This window comes from Melanerpes formicivorus, unplaced genomic scaffold (genome assembly GCF_026170545.1).
Source record: "Melanerpes formicivorus ecotype bairdi unplaced genomic scaffold, bMelFor1.0.p_v2 SCAF_18, whole genome shotgun sequence".
NCBI lineage: Eukaryota > Metazoa > Chordata > Aves > Piciformes > Picidae > Melanerpes > Melanerpes formicivorus.
This window is the reverse complement of record NW_027142370.1, coordinates 4,018,553-4,034,875: the sequence shown is the minus strand read 5'-3', so window position 1 is coordinate 4,034,875 and position 16,323 is coordinate 4,018,553. Positions and strand designations below refer to the sequence as shown.

The 16,323-nt window shown below is 50.6% G+C and overlaps 1 protein-coding gene across 5 annotated transcripts in view; it reads left to right on the top strand.

Annotated features, from left to right (window-relative positions):
• Positions 1–15,328, top strand: part of EXOC6B (exocyst complex component 6B) — a 281,602-nt gene extending 266,274 nt beyond the window's left edge. For all 5 annotated transcript variants that reach the window (XM_068149414.1, XM_068149412.1, XM_068149413.1 and 2 more), the window contains 2 exons: positions 5,208–5,320; positions 9,928–15,328. In XM_068149414.1, coding sequence (XP_068005515.1) covers positions 5,208–5,320; positions 9,928–10,054 — 240 coding nt within the window. In that variant the 3' untranslated portion in view covers positions 10,055–15,328. The remainder of the gene's footprint in view (positions 1–5,207; positions 5,321–9,927) is intronic.
• Positions 15,329–16,323: the final 995 nt, after the last annotated feature.

Here is a 16,323-nt window from a genome sequence, read left to right as displayed (position 1 = left end):
GAGCGTTCAGAAAGGACAGCTCTGGGTGGGACCTCTGCCCAGGAGACCTGGAGGAATTCCTTGAGCATACAGATATTGTGTCTTACAGAGAGGTCCAAGCAAGCTGGATGGTGCTCTCTGGTCTACAGGCACTCAAAGGAGATTCTTCTCCCCCTCTACTCTGTCCTGCTGAGGCCACTGGATCCGGAGTACTGGGTCCAGTTTGGGGGTCCCCAGCTGGAGAGAGACCAGCAGAGGCTACAAAGCAGCTGAGGGGCCTGGAGCATCTCTGTGAGGAGCAAAGGCTGAGAGCCCTGGGGCTGTTAAGCCTGGAGAAGAGCAGCCTGAGAGGGGATCTGAGCAATGCTGATCAGTAGCTAAAGGGCAGGGGACAAGAGGATGGTGCCAGACTCTTTTCAGTGGTGCCCAAGGTCAGAACATGGGACAATGGGCACAAACTGGAACCTAGGAGGTACCATCTGAACAGCAGGGAAAACTTGTTTGGTGTGAGGGTGCTGGAGTCCTGGAGCAGGCTGCCCAGAGAGGTTGCAGAGTCTCCTCTGGAGATTTTCTAAACCCACCTGGGCATGATCCTGGGCAGCCTGATGTGGGTGACCCTGCTTTAGCAGGGGGATTGGATTAGATGATCCCCAGTGGTCCCTTCCAACTGCCACTGTTCTGTGACTCAGTAACTCCTGGAGGTCTCTGTCTCTCTCACAGGGAGCCCTGGTAAGCACCTAAGATAAGATTCACCTTCCTTGTGCTCCATGTGTGGCTTGTGCATTGTGTTGGCTTGTGCCACATCAGGGTGCTACAGGTGCTATCCATGCTCTTGTGCAAAATACACTCCATGCAGTGACAGAACTGTAGCTTGCAGTGAAATGGGTGACAAATCTGTTCCTGCTTTCACTTAAGCCACAATTTTACCCTCCATGTCTTTCAGAAGTAAACGAACCAACATCATGTTCCAATTCTTGGTGCCTTTTCTTCTGAGCAAAGCTATTGTCCAAACCCACGTCTTCCCATGGGTTGGAGTATTTCTTTCTCTTTCAGTATTGCTTTCCCACGAGGCATAATTGAAACCTCACCAAAATAAATTATTTTGAATGGACTTGTCTGTGGCTGCTGATGTTGGAAACTCTTTGGGCCTTTGTGCTCCATAACAGTTCCCTGCTGGCCTGTGTTAGGGGCTGCTCAACCCGTGGTGGGGATGGGTTGTAGGCAAGCTTAGGCATGGACAAGCTGGGAGTTGGCACTGGTTTGAATTCAGCTTTTATGGAGGTGCCTAGCAGGATCAGGTCTTGCCTGGCTGTTTGCTGGTCCCTCTGGAAGTGTCTTGCCTCTTTGTACAGGTGGATTTAGTTCAGATAATGGTAGGACTTACATGCTGCCTTCCTCTGAGCCTCTTATTGTCACCTTTATCAAAGGAGCTGTGGTGATAAATGGGTGAAATGAGCTTTTTAAGGGAAAGATCTCAGTAGGTTATGAGGCACAGTTATGATCTCTTGCAAACTGAGCCAGCATTTGCTAAGAGCTCATAGATATGTCTATCACAACACTTCCCATGACTTTCTTCTGGAGGCACGCTCAAACCATTCTCCATCTCTTCATTGTTAGCAACGCCTCCACGAACCGTTCCCAGCTCTTACACCAAGAATTCTCCTGCATGTAAGAGCTGGGAGTTCCCTACTCATGTAGATTGCTAGGGCTGAAGCTGCAGGTCCACAGCTCTGCTCTGCACAAGCAGTCTGTCTGCAGCCTTCTGAGCTTATTCCACTTTCACATCATCATCGTAAAAGCTTCTCTGTTGTTTTTTTCCCCTTCTTCTTCCCTCCTCTTCTTTTCCTTTCCCCCCTAGTGTATGTCCTGTCGAGTTTGATTTATAGCCTTGAAAAGGAGACTCCAGTTAGAGGAATTAATGGTATTTGCATATTTTATTTGGAATCTCCCCTGGCAGCCCCACCACAGCCCAGTGCCACGGTGCAGCCTTTTCCTCCCTTCCCCACCCCCCCTTTTTCATCGTTCAGATTTAGCAGCAGAGGTGAAAAGTTTAAACAGTAAAACCAATAAAACCACATTTATGTGACAGATAAATCGTTTGGAGACAGCTTGCCCTGAGCCATCAGGCTTCCTCCTGCAAGACCTCTCTCCTACGGAGCCCTGCGAGCGCCGGCGATGCCAAAGGTGCTGGCCCCAGCTATCCGCGGCCCTGCCTGGCCAGCAAGATGGATGTGGGCAAACAGCTGTAAAATACACAGGCCATCTGTCACTGTCCCCAGCCTGCCTGGGGGACTCTGCAGCTCCCAGCGCCTGGGGAAGGCCCAGCCCAGGGTGGGAGTGCATTAGGATGGGGCTCAGTTAGAGTCATTGAATCATTTAGGTTGGAAAAGACCCTTAAGATCATCAGTTCCAGCCAGTGACTGAGTACTGCAAGGTCCACCACTAAACCACGTTCACGAGTGCCACATCTGCACACCTTTTACATGCTTCCAGAGCTTCTCTGGGCAACTCTTTTAAGCACTTCCAGGGATCCCCTACATCTTCTCTGGGCAACCTGTGCCAGTGTCTCACCACCTTCAGAACAAAACATTTCTTCCTTATGTCTGATCTAAGTAAACCTGGTTTCAGTTTAAAACTCTTGCCTCTTGTCCTGTCACTGCAGGACAAGTAGAATGTCTCTCTCCATCTTTCTCATTAGCTGCTTTTCTGTGTTGAAAGGCCATCAGAAAGTCTTCCTAGAGCCTTCTCTTCTCCAGGCTGAACAACCTCAACTCCCTCAGCCTGGCCTCACAGTAGAGGGCTTCCAGCCCTCACATCACTGCTGTGGGCTCCCCTGGACCCACTCTAACAAGTCCATGCTAAAAGAGATCCACAAAATAACTTGCCCCAACCATCCCTTCAATCGAAGTGTGGTGGTGCATCTTCAACACCAGCAGAGCCTGACAGCCTCGTGCTTCAACCCAGCTGAGCTGCACTGAGTTGGAGCAGGGCTGAAGCAAAGCTGTGGGATGGGCTGCTGCCTATGTGCCATCCCCGTCACTTGTCACTAGTGGGAATGGCAAGCACTGGCTCCTTCTCCTGAAGCTGTAGAGCAAGGGTTGAGCTGCCCTGGGTGGTTGTTCACCTGAATTTTGCTTAAAAATCTTCCCTTCTGCTCTTTCAGATGTGGGATGTTTCTCTAAGCCCTTTCCTTACCCAGTCTCTCAGCTTCTGCTCAGTTCCCTGAGCCTTTACTGTCCTCCCTCAGCCCCCTGTCTGTAACATCTCCTGATGCTTTTGATTTCATCTTGTCCTAACCTGCTTCTAATCTCCGTCTTTTTATTTGGGTTCATCTTCTATTCCTTCCTCCTGGGGCTTTATTCCCACTCCCTATGAGTGGCTACCTGGCCCCTCCACGGTCCGACCGTGCACTTTCTTTGGCAATAACTCGTGCTGCTTTGTTTGTGGTTTGCCAGGGGCACGTTCATCCCCCCAGGGCCACCAGCGAGAGGCCTTTGGCGCGTTGAGGGGGATCCGATTTAGCCTGTACAAGCATGCAGCTCCCCCCAGCAGCCGGCACAGCCCATAGAAGGGTTTTGGCCCCGCTGTGCCGCGTGAAAAGGTCCTGTGAAATCATATTTAAGGTTGTCTCTTGAAGGTGCCCACTGGGGGAAAAAAACAAACCACCTCCTGCCAGCGATGTTCAACTCGGGTTTGTAGCCAGCACAATGGAGCCGGCGCACAAAGCGGCGCGGGACCGCGGGTTGGAAAAGCCCTCTTAGGTCCCGGCTAATCCGTCCCCCCCGCCAGCCCCGGGGATTGTTCCCCAGGCCTTGTTTTTCTTTGCCCTGACCTACATAATCAAAAAGAATCTTGTTGCACATTTTTGTTTTGAACCTTGAGGTCTCGGCGGAGCTAAATCCCCCTTCTTGGCGGGGCGGGATGTGTTGTTAAACAGTGCTGGAGCCTCCAGGAAAACCATGGAGACGTGGGGACAATGAGCCCTCTATGGTCCTGGCTTGGCCGCGGCGTGGTCCTCCTTCTCCAGGCGTCCCTGGTGGGCACCGGGACGCGCAGACGCGGGCGATGAAGACGTCTACGCGCTTGGCAGCCTGTCCTGCAATAGAGTGGTCACAGCAGCTCTCCAAGGCAGAAGGTTGGGAAGCAGGGCGGGTTGGGGGGGGGGTGGAATGCAGAAGCTCTTAATTAACCTGTTTTAGATGATGGAGATGAAGGCTGCCTCTCGTCCATTCTCAGTTGTGCTCTGGTGGGTGGGTGAGAGGTATGTTCTCTTAGGGGTGAGGAGGTCCTCATGTGGGAAAGATGTGGGAGCTCCTGTTTGGGTTTTAAGGAAAGTAAGGATGTGAAATGCAGAATGATAAATGGCAATTCAGGAAGCCTGGGCTGTTGCCCTCTACAACTACCTGAAAGGTGGTTGTAGCCAGGAAGGGGTTGGTCTCTTCTCCCAGGCAACCAGCACCAGAACAAGAGGACACAGTCTCAAGCTGTGCCAGGGGAGGTTTAGACTCGAGGTGAGGAGGAAATTCTTCACCGAGCGAGTCATTCGTCATTGGAACGGGTTGCTCATGGAGGTGGTTGAGTCGTCGTCCCTGGAGGTGTTCAAGGGGAGATTGGACGTGGCACTTGGTGCCATGGTCTAGTCATGGGGTCTGTGTTGATAGGTTGGACTCAATGATCCTCGAGGTCCTTTCCAACCTAAGTTATACTGTGATATTATACTGTGATATTATACTGTACTGTAGCTTGGTTGTCCCTCACCTGAATCAGCTGGGAGGGATGGGGCACTGATGGAGTCCTTTACAGAGGTGAAGGGCTTCAGGTGTCAGTTTTGGGCGGGTCTGGAGCAGGATGGTCATAGGCAGCTGCATTAATGCTGGTTTTGCTTCCCTGCAGATGAGGGCTGGTGGCTTCTTTTGTGAATGTCTGGAAACCACCTGGGATTCCCAATCTCCTCTGGTAGCTGTGTTCACCCAAGATAACCCCCTGAGCTGAATTAATAGAGCTGTGCATCAATTAATATTAAGTCTTAACAAATCAGTGATTAAATATAGCTAAGTTAATAATATTAGCAGAATGACATTAAATAAATCAATAAAGACTCCAAGGCCTTTTTTGTGGTTTGTGCACCTGCCCAGGACCTTTGTCAGCTTTCAGGTGAACCTCTCATTCTCTCAACAGCTTTCAAACTCTTGTTTGTCTTTGTTTTGTCTCTCCCATGGCTGCTGCAGCTCTTAGATCTCTTCATCCAGTGGGACTGGTCAACGTATTTGGCTGACTATGGGCAACCCACATGCAAGTATCTCCGTGTGAACCCAACCACAGCCCTCATCCTGCTGGAAAAGTGAGTGTGGATCCGGATCACCCCCATCTTGCTTTGGGCAAGCGTGTGTTTGAGCAGCTCATCCCATCATGTGTGGTGCTGGGACACTGCAGCCTAGGGAGCAGGAGGTACCTGGGGATCCAGGGAGTAAAGGTTTCACCCTTGGGTGGATGGTGGGAGCTCAGGCAGAACAATGCTATTTTTATCCCCCTAACTTGAATCCCAGGGGCTTGTATCAAAGTGGAATCATTCATATCACATTTGACTTGGCTGGATCTTGACTTGGCTGAGGCTTGGCTTGTCTTTTGGCGCAACTCTTAAGTAGGTTTCCTTTGTCTTGCAACAGAATTCTGCTATAATTGTGTACCTCAAGCCCCCCAGACCATAAGCAGTTGTCTAGCCTGTAGGCACGTGTAACTGCCCCAAGCCTGTCAGTGCATTTGGGCAGCACTCTTAATAACACACTTTAACTTTTGGTGAGCCCTGAAGTGTTCAGGCAGTTGGACCACATGAGCATGTCCAGCTGAAACTCACTCTCCTCTCCTTGGGGACTCTGCTGCTAAGGGTTGCATGAAGGAGTGGGCAGGACAAATGAGTTGCAGGTAGATTTGGTTAGGTTTGCCATGAAGGAGTGGGCAGGACAAATGAGTTGCAGGTAGATTTGGTTAGGTTTGCCATGAAATCACACCCTGAGGAGGAGGAGCTTGAGCTGGCTTTTGGAGTCTCTTTCTTCATTGCTCTCAGAGGAGGAGGTGACTAGTTTAGAGTTGGAGCTACACTTTCAGAAGACCACCTTTGGTGTGCTGCTGAGCTTTGGAGTTGCATCAGTAGTATCTGTGGTCTGTGTAGCTGCATGTCTTCCTCTCCCCCAGAGGAGAGCAGCTAACTTCAGAGCAACTCATGATAGCCAAATGTTGTCAGTAGGGCACAGAGGGACTAAACCTGGGTAGCTGCTGTGAGTAAAGCACTTTTAGGCATGACAGCATCATTTTTGTGCCCACTGTGTAATACATTGTGTTGTTCCCAGTGTATTCACAGCCCAGCATCCATGATGGAGAACACTGAGCTGCATTTACAGCTGTCAATGAAATAGAAACATTAAGAGCTATCAAAAATCAGAGAGCTTGGACAGAGCAGCTGGAAGAGCCAGGGAAGGGGGAGCAGGCAGTGAGCTGGGATCTGTGGATATTGTTGGAAGGCAGTGGGACAGCAGGAGGGCAGCTCCAGTACTGGAGTGTGCAACATCTGTGCCTGGTGGTGGTATTAAAAAGCCCCAAAGCCCAGTTTGGCTCACAGGCCTTCTCCCCAGAAGGGAGCTTGCTTGAAGGGCAGTCTTCAAACTCCAACTTGCTTCCTGGAGGTAGCCTCGGTGGAGTCACCGGGTTGGCACTTGCACCTCCTGCATCCTTGTGGTGTGGCATCACCAACATGGCATTGCCTTTATGGCATTGCCTGTGTGGTGTTGGTGACATGGCATTGCCAGGATGGCATTGTCTGCATGTCATCTTCTGCATAGCATCACTGCTGTGGAATTGCTGATATGGCACTGCTGGCATGGCATTGCCATCATGGGATTACCTGCATGCCATCACCAGCATGGTGTTGCCAGCATGGTATCACCAGCATGGCATGGCCACCATGGCATCCCCTGCACGCCCCAGTGGGCTCTGCTCTACCCCCACTCAGGCTTCAGGCCTTTTGAGGAGTCTCTGTGCACCATCCACCAGCTGCCCCAGGACTCTGCCCTGACCCAGCCACAGCTTTAGGCATGTGGGCTGCCCCTGCCCACCCCGAGCCCACCTGCCCAGCCCTGTCTGAGCCCTGCCAACAAGGCGAGGTGAAACTCTGCTCCGCCGGTTCACTTTGTAACCTGTTTTCCTCGTTATCTCTTTCCCTAATCACACATCTCTCATAGGATATCACGAGTGTAAGTATGCTGCTTGCCTGGGCTTTGACCCTCACCTTGCAGTGCCTTGATTGTGTGATTTAAATGGAGCACTAAATGATCTAAATGCAAGCTGGCTTTGAAACGCTTCCCTCCGGTAACTTTATCGTCTCAAATGCACTAATTAGAGCTAAAAGAGGAGCTTTTACTCTCTTGCTTTTTTCCCCCTTATAGATTAATTTAAACAAAGCTTGGCTCTATTGAAGGTGGTGTTTGTTGACTGGGGTGGGGACAGTGCTGAGCTCTCTCTTTCCCTTCCCTCTTACTTTCAGTTCCTGTGGTAACACACAGGGACCGTGTTACAAACCTTGGCTGGCTTGTCCCAGAGCTCTGCAGGCACACACTTAAAGAACTTCATGCATCAGTCCTCCACAGAGCTGCTTAGCTGCTCACAAGAATCATCCCTCTTTGTCAAGCCTGATGTTCTTGATGCCAGCTCACAGTCCAGCTGCTTCCTACAGCTGCAAAAGAAACAGGCTGCTGTTTCTGAGCACCTCTGGCACCCACCACAGTGTGCCAGCTCCATGTCTGCCTGCAGGGCTGTGACTGAGCTAGTGTGGTCTCCTCCAGCAGATCTATAAGCTCAGCCTCTCCTAAGGATGCAACTGCTCCTGTCACTGCCTGGTCCCTGGCACAGCACAACCCAAATTCTGTAGATTGTGTCCTGTAGGCAACTTAATCCATTAATAATACTTAATAGCTTTGTGCTTCTACCTGTGCCTGCTGGAGAGTGTCCAAAGAAGGACCTGGTGAAGGGGCTAGAGCACAAGTCTTGTGAGGAGAGGCTGAGGGAACTGTGGTTGTTTGACATGGCAAAAAGGAGGCTGAAGTGAGACCCTTGGCGTCAAACATTCAGTTGTTCAAACACATGCCCAAAGTTTTCTTGCCTACAACATGCTTTACTTCAGACTTCAGAAAGATTTCATGGACCCTAGCAGGTCCATGGGGTGGGACATGGCTCCAAGGAGGCTCAGGGCTCTTAGGGCAGAGGATGCTCTGCTGTAAGTTCTCCACCCGTTACCTGGGATAGCTGCAGCAAGCAGTGGTGGAGAGCGATGGGTACTATGATGGGTACTGTAATGGTGCTCTGATGCCCCTGCATAGCCTGTGACATACAAGCAGAGCTCTCAGCCCTCCTGGTGAAGTGCTTTGAGACCCACTGGAGCCAAAGGTGTTCCACAGGAGGATGGTTAATCCCAGTGTCTGTGATCCTGGGACACTTCTGACCTGTGTGGCTTGGAAATGCCACTTCCCATTGGATCAGTTGCCCTGGTTCTTGCAGTAGAGCAGCTGGCAACCTGCTTGGACTGAAAAAAAAACAACAGAGAAAGGGAAAAATATCCTTATTTGCTGAATAAAAGCTGTCCAAGATATCTGGTTACTGCTGGGAAAGCAGCTCAATTGTAATCCTGTGTCTTTGGGCACTTACAACTTCAGCAAATTAGCCTTTGGGATAAAGTTGTTATCCTTGTTTCCAGTTCCAAGCTTTTTTTTTGGGGGGGGGGGGGGACACACCATTTCAGATCCCCTTTGGCTCTTTTTAGGAAGATTGAGGCATGAAAAACTTGAGGCTTTTTAATTGTTATTATTTAAATCAGTTAAGTTTCGAGAGGTTTGAAACTCAGTTAACTCACAAACCTTTGGGTCTGATGAAGTGCCAGCTTCCCAGGGACCATCAGCACTGTGTCCCAGGCACTTGAATGCCTCCTGTAGGTCCCCCCAAAATCAAAAGCTCAGGTTTATGTGGCTTGTCCAAAGCCATCTGCCTCTGACAGATCTGATTTACTGAGCAAATCCTTTATGAACTGTGGTACTACACAGGAGTGGTGCCAGCTGAGAGCCAGCCGCTTGGATGCTGAGGCTGATACCTTCAGGAGCTGTTGAAGGGTTGACCCCTTTTGGGAGGTGTCCCTTCCCAGCACAGGCCCTGCTTGCATAAAGCTCATTCTTGGAGTGTACAACAAGACCTGTGTGTCCCCCCAGTAAATATGCATCCTCCAGTACAAGTGTGCATGAAGCCCCAGCTTTGCATGGCAGAGAGAGATAGAACTGTGCCAGCCTCTCCTACAGCAGGTCCCATCCCACCACCTGCTCTTGTCTCTTGGAGACCTCATGGAGACAAAGAAGACTTTTTAACCTGAGGAACCCACTGCTGGATTCCTTCCTTTAGTATCAATTAGATTATCTCATGCTGTATAGTATTGTAAGTTCACAGATCCAAACCTTTCTGGCTGCCACAACAGCTTCATCTCTTGGCTGCATGCAATGCACCGTCTCAAGTAAGAAGCCTTAATGCTGTGGGTTTGATGCTAATTTGATGATGCCCTACTAATATTACTACAGCACTGCCATTTCCCACTCCAGCAGGTGACACGGGGACACAGCAAAAGCTGTTGGAGAGGGCGAGACTTTAGGGTGTCAGGTGTGTTGGCCTTAGAGGTAGCCCCTGGGGTGCCATCGATTTGGATTGGTGGAGTTTAAAGCAAGACTGCCAAGTGTGCAAAGCTGGGCTGCCCACCTGCACACAAACCCCGTGATCCAAACCGGGGCAGAGCTTGGAGATGCTGTCGCCTCCTGTGTCAGAGCCTGGACGCAGGCACTTTAACCTGCGCTGGCCCCGCGGGGCGGGGGCGCAGCGCAGCGCGGCGGCAGCTGTGCCATAACCTGTTTCTGCTCTGCGCAGGATGAGGGACACCAGCAGGAAAAACAACGTGTTTGCCCAGTTCCGGAAGAACGAGAGGGACAAGCAGAAGCTGATCGACACCGTGGCCAAGCAGCTCCGCAGCCTGATCAACAGCCATCACTCGTGAAGGGACTCGGGGACCTCCTGCCCGCGCCGCTCCCTGCGCCGCAGCCTTCCGTATGCCTGGACTTGAGATCCTTGTTCAAAGAGAATATCTGTATTTTTTTATTCACCTGTATAGTAATCATGAAACCTGCCCCCCCACCCCCCATGACAAAATGTTCCTTGTTAAACAATCCCTGGGGAAGACAGGGGACTGCTCATGAAGGTGGTGTCAGGAGGCTCCTCTTATAAGCTCCGATTTTCAGGGGTTTATAAAGCAGTGGTAAATCCTGAAGCCTGAGAAAGGAGTTCACCCCCAGACTATTTTCTTTTATGTTTTTGGTTTGTAGGCCAAATGGGGAGAATAGGTCTGACTTCCCTTTGTTGACTTGCAGAACAAATGGAAACAAGAAGTAGAGGGAGGGAGTTGTGGTTTCAGGTTCTTCTCATGGGCTTCTCAAGGAGCACACATTTAGATAGAGGGTCACCCCTGAGACTGTCCTGCCAGCTTGGGTTTTGAATTTAGGTAGGAAAGGAAAAGAAGCAAACTGATTTCCCAGCTTTCCTCCTCTTTTTTCCTGGAAAGGAGGCTGCAGGTCACTGGAGCATCTCCTCTAGGATCTGCTGATGTCTTTTGGATCTGCACTGAATGCAGAAGGGCTTTGAGAGCTGCCTTGTTAACTGCATTTGGAAAGGGAGAGCCAGAAGGGAATCACCAAAAATGCAAAGGTGTTCTGTGCTGCTGGTTGCTGCCACTGACATACAGTATAGTCAGATAGCAGACAAGAAAGGATGCTCAGCAGGGATGGTGCAAATCTCTCATGATGTCCAGGGCACCACATTCAGGGAAGTTTCCTCTTGGCCCCTCTTTCCCATGCTGATGTCCCATCTTCTGTCCCCTCATGACACACTACAGTGAAGTAGAGTCCCTTTTGCTTGCACTGCCTGAGGAGCAACTGCACAACTCCACCACTGGCCAGGACAATGAGAAGGAACCTCCAGGAGGTCCCTTAAGTGAAAGCATCAGGAACCCCCAGCTCAGAAGTGCCTATGGATAAAACTCCCCTCTGCTCTGAGGGTGCCCAGACATCCTCTGCTCAGATCAAGACAGCCTTTGAGGAGACAGTAACACTACCAACAGGACTTTAATCCCAGGGTTCAGGTTACAGAGGGAGGCAACTTTCACCCTTATCTCCTCGTTGCCCTTTTGACTCTAATTACTGCAGGTGAAAGCTGATGTTAAAGGGAACTAAAATCTTCCTGGTGGATGTTACAGCCCTGGCAGTGCTGCTTCTGCAGGGCTGCAAGCTGTGGCTCTCAGTTGAAGGTGGTGAGTGCTTGGGTCTACTTCTGGAAGCATTGCTGACCTGTGGAGCAAGGTTCCTTCTCCATCCCCTCCCTCAGCGCAGACTCCTGGAGTGATGGAGGAGCAGAATTTGTTTGAGTGTCACCACGTGGCACTTGCAGAAGGGCAGCAGCACTCTTTTGGTGCATTCAGGCCTTTTTTGCTGTGTTTCTTGCCCAGGGAGCTCTTCTGGCACTCAAGCTCTGGATACACAAAGGGAATGGTGATTTATCTTCCTTCCTTGTTCCTCAGCAATCCTTTTTTGTTTTCATTTTGATAAGGCTACATCTTCATTAACCCTGAAGGCAGATAGGCAAGTTGCCACCAATGACATTCTGGAGCTGTTGTCCTGTCTGAGCAGTCTCCAGCCACAAGGACCAGAGGATTATTTACATTAATAAGAGGGAAGAAACACACCTGGCCTTATGGCTCCTTGCTTTTTGGAGGGGAAGTACTTTGAAGTACTTGTAAGGAGGATGGAGTTAAAAAGGGGCAGCTGAATGAGAGTTGGTGTTAGCTTGACCAGAAAGGGATCATCTTCACAGATAAATCTACATACAAGCCAGTGAAGGCTTTCAGGGGGACAAGTGAGAATGAGCTCAGTCCATCCCCTGATGGTAACCTCCTTCCTGCTCTCTAAAATGCTAGACCTGAGCATGGATCAGCCCAAGGGCTTCACCATAATCCCTGTGAGCTGCATAAGTTCCTGAGCTCAATCTTGGCATCCTAAATCCTGCACAACTGAGAAGGAAAAACTGCCCTTCTTGCCAGGCTCTGATAGGAAACTCTTCCTCACCAAATTGCTGGGGAAGGGTCCTGGCAGCAGTGGGAGAGCCCTCAGCCCTCTAGCCATGATGTGTCCCACAAGCTTCAAGACCATTGGGTGCTTTGATTCCTCCTCCTCATCCCTCAGCGATGCCACCCTGGAACAGGTGTGGGGACAAGAGTGTGAAGAGGGTGGCAAAAGCAGATGGCATCGGCTGGTTCAAGCACCAGACCTGAACACCTGCCCAGAGGTTGGAGATTGGAACAAAACCCCCAGCTACCCGATGGTGACAGTCATGGGAAGCTTCAAGCCACAGCTAAGGGCCAATGAACAGTAAGAAGCACTTTAAATCCTTCCAAAGCTGCTACAGATGCTGCAAAGGCGTCACTGTGCTTTAGCAAGCATGACAAGGAAGGCACTGGGCATCTCCAGTTTTAATCTGGGGGAGGATGGACTGTCAAACACCATTTTTAATCTCTCTTGGCAGCACCTGGCAGACAGGACATTCTGTCTCTCCTCTGTGCTAGCTGTGGGATGAAGGGAAGAGGAGGAGGCACCACCAGGCAGCATCGCCTCCAGTACCTGACACATGGGCAAGGAACTTTGTGCTGCCGTCAGTGTGAGCAGAAAAAAGCACCCAGCTCCTGCCACCACCTTGAAACTCCTTTTATTTCCCTCGAGGGTTGCCTCCTGTGTCACACTGTACAAGGTAGACCTGCATAAAACCCCCGAAGCAGCTGAGCCTCGGAGCAAGGCCCACACCCAGCGTCCCCAATCCCACATCTGGGCTTCCTTTCCCTTCTCCATCAAACTTCAGTTGAAAAAGCAGTGAGTAGGGATGGATTTCCTCACTCCTTTAAGAACTTGCTCAGAGAGGCTGGGATTTGGAGCCTGCAAACCAGCTTCTGGTGCTCAGGACTCGCTGCTGGGAAAGTCAAACTCGGCCAAGGGAGAGCTGCAGCAAGGTTCTGATTTCGGGAGGTCAAGCTCCTAACCGCGAGTCACAGCCCGGGATGAAAAATGGCATTTTGGTGCTCTGGTCCTAATTAACTTTTTGTTCCAAGAGATGCAGTTCCATCCCTTCAAAATAAAATTAATCTTTTAAACAGATTGCTTAAGAAGCCCTGGAAGACGTTCAAAATCCCCCTCTAAAGCTCTTACTAATGGTCAGGATCCTCCGATAGGGATGGGAGTGCTTACGAGGGAAAGGTCGTGGCTGTAAATTCATGGGAGGGGGTGGGTGGGAAATGGGGCAGACCCCCCTGACTTGCAACCCCTAAGCTGAATAATGCTGCTTTTGACACCTCTGTGGACACAGACTGAACCTTCCTTAGTGGGTTTTTTTAAGTAGTGGCTGTAGAAGAGGCTGGGTTATCCCCCTACCTTCCCCCCCACACACACCCCAGCCAAAACAGTTAAACACCAGGAGGAAAACCAAAAACATTAACAAAAAGTGACAGGTTTGGCTTTCTGAGAAGCAGCTGCACCTCTTCTTTATAACTTTCAGGGGTTGCACAAGCAGCCCAGGGGTTGGGAAGGTCTCTGAAAGAGCTAACTTGCAGCCCCAAATGCCCCTATACATGAAGGGGGTGGTCCATGTTAGACATTGACATGTGGGCATCTGTGTGAGAGGGAGGAGGAGAAGGCTTTTTTCCCTGGGTTTTTGGGTTTTCTTCCTAGGGCTGAGGTTCAAGTCAAATGCTCAGAGCAATTTTGCACTTTGTTCTCCATCCAACAGCAGCTCCAGGCTCTGATGCTGTAGAGAGAAGGGAGAAGCTGGCTGGTGCTTCCTTCAAGGGGCTGGTTTGGTTTTGTTTGCATAAAACTCATTGCTTTTGCACTGGCCCAAAAAATGATGCTTGGGCAGAAGCTGTGGGTGTTAATGTGCTGGCCCCAAACTCTTCATAAGATGCTGTGAGGCAGGAGAGGCTGAGATGGAGCCAGGGTCGCTCTGGTGGCGTCAGCCACTCTTGGCATCTCCTGTGCTGAAGCTGGTTTTAGGGTTGAATCTTTCAGCTCCCCAGGTAGCACTGATGGGCAGTGGCAAGTGAAGGAGGTTTGTGGTAGGTCTCCATCCAGCAGCCCTTCAAAGCAGTGTCCAAAGCCTAAGCAGAGACATCTTTGCCCTGAGTCATTTCCTACCTCTCTGCCACACCCCCATTTGGCTTTTCCCTTTAATTCTGGGTTGGGTTTGGTGCTTTTTTGAAGCATTAAGTAGACTCAAGCATCAAACCACCCTCCCACACCCTGGCCAGATGCTTATCCCATTCCCAGATGCCATGGGGCTACTCAGTCCCTGTGCCCCATTTCATATGGCTCCATGGTGATCAGGGACCCTGTGCATTTATCACACTGCTGAGGAGCTCCAGGGGAAGGCAACTCCCAAATAAATCTCATCACAAATGACTTCAAGATGAGCCTGTTGCTGCTGTCAGCTGGGAAGGCTTGGGGGAAGTGACCCAAATGCACCATGTTCTGGGCAGGATTCACCCTAAAAGCAGCTGATGGAGAGAGAGGGCACAGGCTGTGACGTGAGGAATGGTTGATTTACTTCATCTCCAAAGCTGCTGCTGCTGCTGTTCTGAGCTCAAGCCCCTGTCTTGCCCCTGGGGCTGTGCTGGAGGAGCTTCGGCCAGAGCCAGCATCCATCCCACCGGCAGCTCCCCCAGCTTGGGAGGCAGCTTTAGGGTCGTGCTTCTGGAACCCAGCCTGCACCCAGTGTGGCTGTGGCTGATCCCTTGGGTTTTCTTTTGACATGAAAACACAGCCAGGCTGCAGCCCCAGCCCTCCCTCTCCAGGGGCTGCTTCTGTTGCCTTTTATGATGATTTGGGGAGGGGGGGGAAGGACGTGATTTTGTAAACTAATGTGGTGAAAACAGCTTTTTTTGCACAAGTCCTTGCACAATAAGGGGAAAATTTAGTAAATTAGGTTTAACTTGAAAGGGAACTCTTTTGTTTGGTTGTTTTTTGGGTTTTTTTTCTTTTTATATATAGGTTTTTTATTACTTTCTGTCCTTAAAACTCACTAGCAGAGCTACTGATGGAAAGAGGAACACAAGAGCTGGACTGATTGCAAACCAGACTGCATGGTTTACAGGTTAAATTGCATCAGAAATTAGCATGTTGATTTTGACTGTACATTGATCCTGTTGTAACTCCTATTAAACAATGCAGCTATCACTGTTTCACTAAGTGCCTGGGCTCGCTCTGGCTCTCTGCAGCACTGGGAAGGTGCAGCCTCTGCCTTCACCTCACCGGGAAAGAACCAAACCCTCAGTCCCCTAACAAACCAAATTCAACCTCTCTTCTGTACAAGCAGCAAAGATTTGCTGCTGAAAAACACCCAGGTTGAGGGGTTGAATTTGGGGGGGGGGCATTAAGAAGAGTGTGGCCAGAAGGTTGAGGGAGATTCTCCTCCTCTGCTGTGCCCAGGTGAGATCACATCTGGAGTACTGGGGCCAGGGATGGGCTCCCCAGTTCAAGAGAGAAACAGGAGAGAGTCCAGTGGAGGCTACAAAGATGCTGAGGGGCCTGGAGCATCTCTGTGAGGAGGAAAGAGACTGAGAGTCCTGGGGCTGTTGAGCCTGGAGGAGAGCAGCCCCAGAGGGGATCCGAGCAATGCTCAGCAAGAGCTAAAGGGTGGGGGGCAAGAAGATGCCCCCCAGTGACAGCATTCAAGCAAGAGCGGGGGGCAAGAGGATGTGTCCAGATTCATTTCAGTGGTGCCCAGTGACAGGATGAGGGACAATGAGTAGAAGCTGGAACCCAGGAAATTCCACCTCAACATCAAGCAAAACTTCTTTGTGGTGAGGTTGCTGGAGCCCTGGAACAGGCTGCCCACAGTGGTTGTGGAGTCTCCTTCTCTAGAGACTCTCAAACCCCTCTGGATGCATTTCTGAGTGTCCTGCTCTAGGTTACCCTGCCTGGCAGGGGGCTTGGACTTGATGATCTCCAGAAGACCCTTCCAGTCCCCACCACTCCATGATTCTATGATTGTCCTGCAGGGAAAATGAGAGCTGGCTCCTGCACCCCGTGTTGCATTGCAGTGCTGTGAGCCAAAGCCAAGTTTTGCCTCATTTGGTGGCTGGCTTAATTGGGTTGTGCCCTAAATAAGCATGATTAAACCCAAGCCTGGAGTTGAAGAAGTAGCTGCCTTGCTCTCATTGATTACATCGAGGTTTGT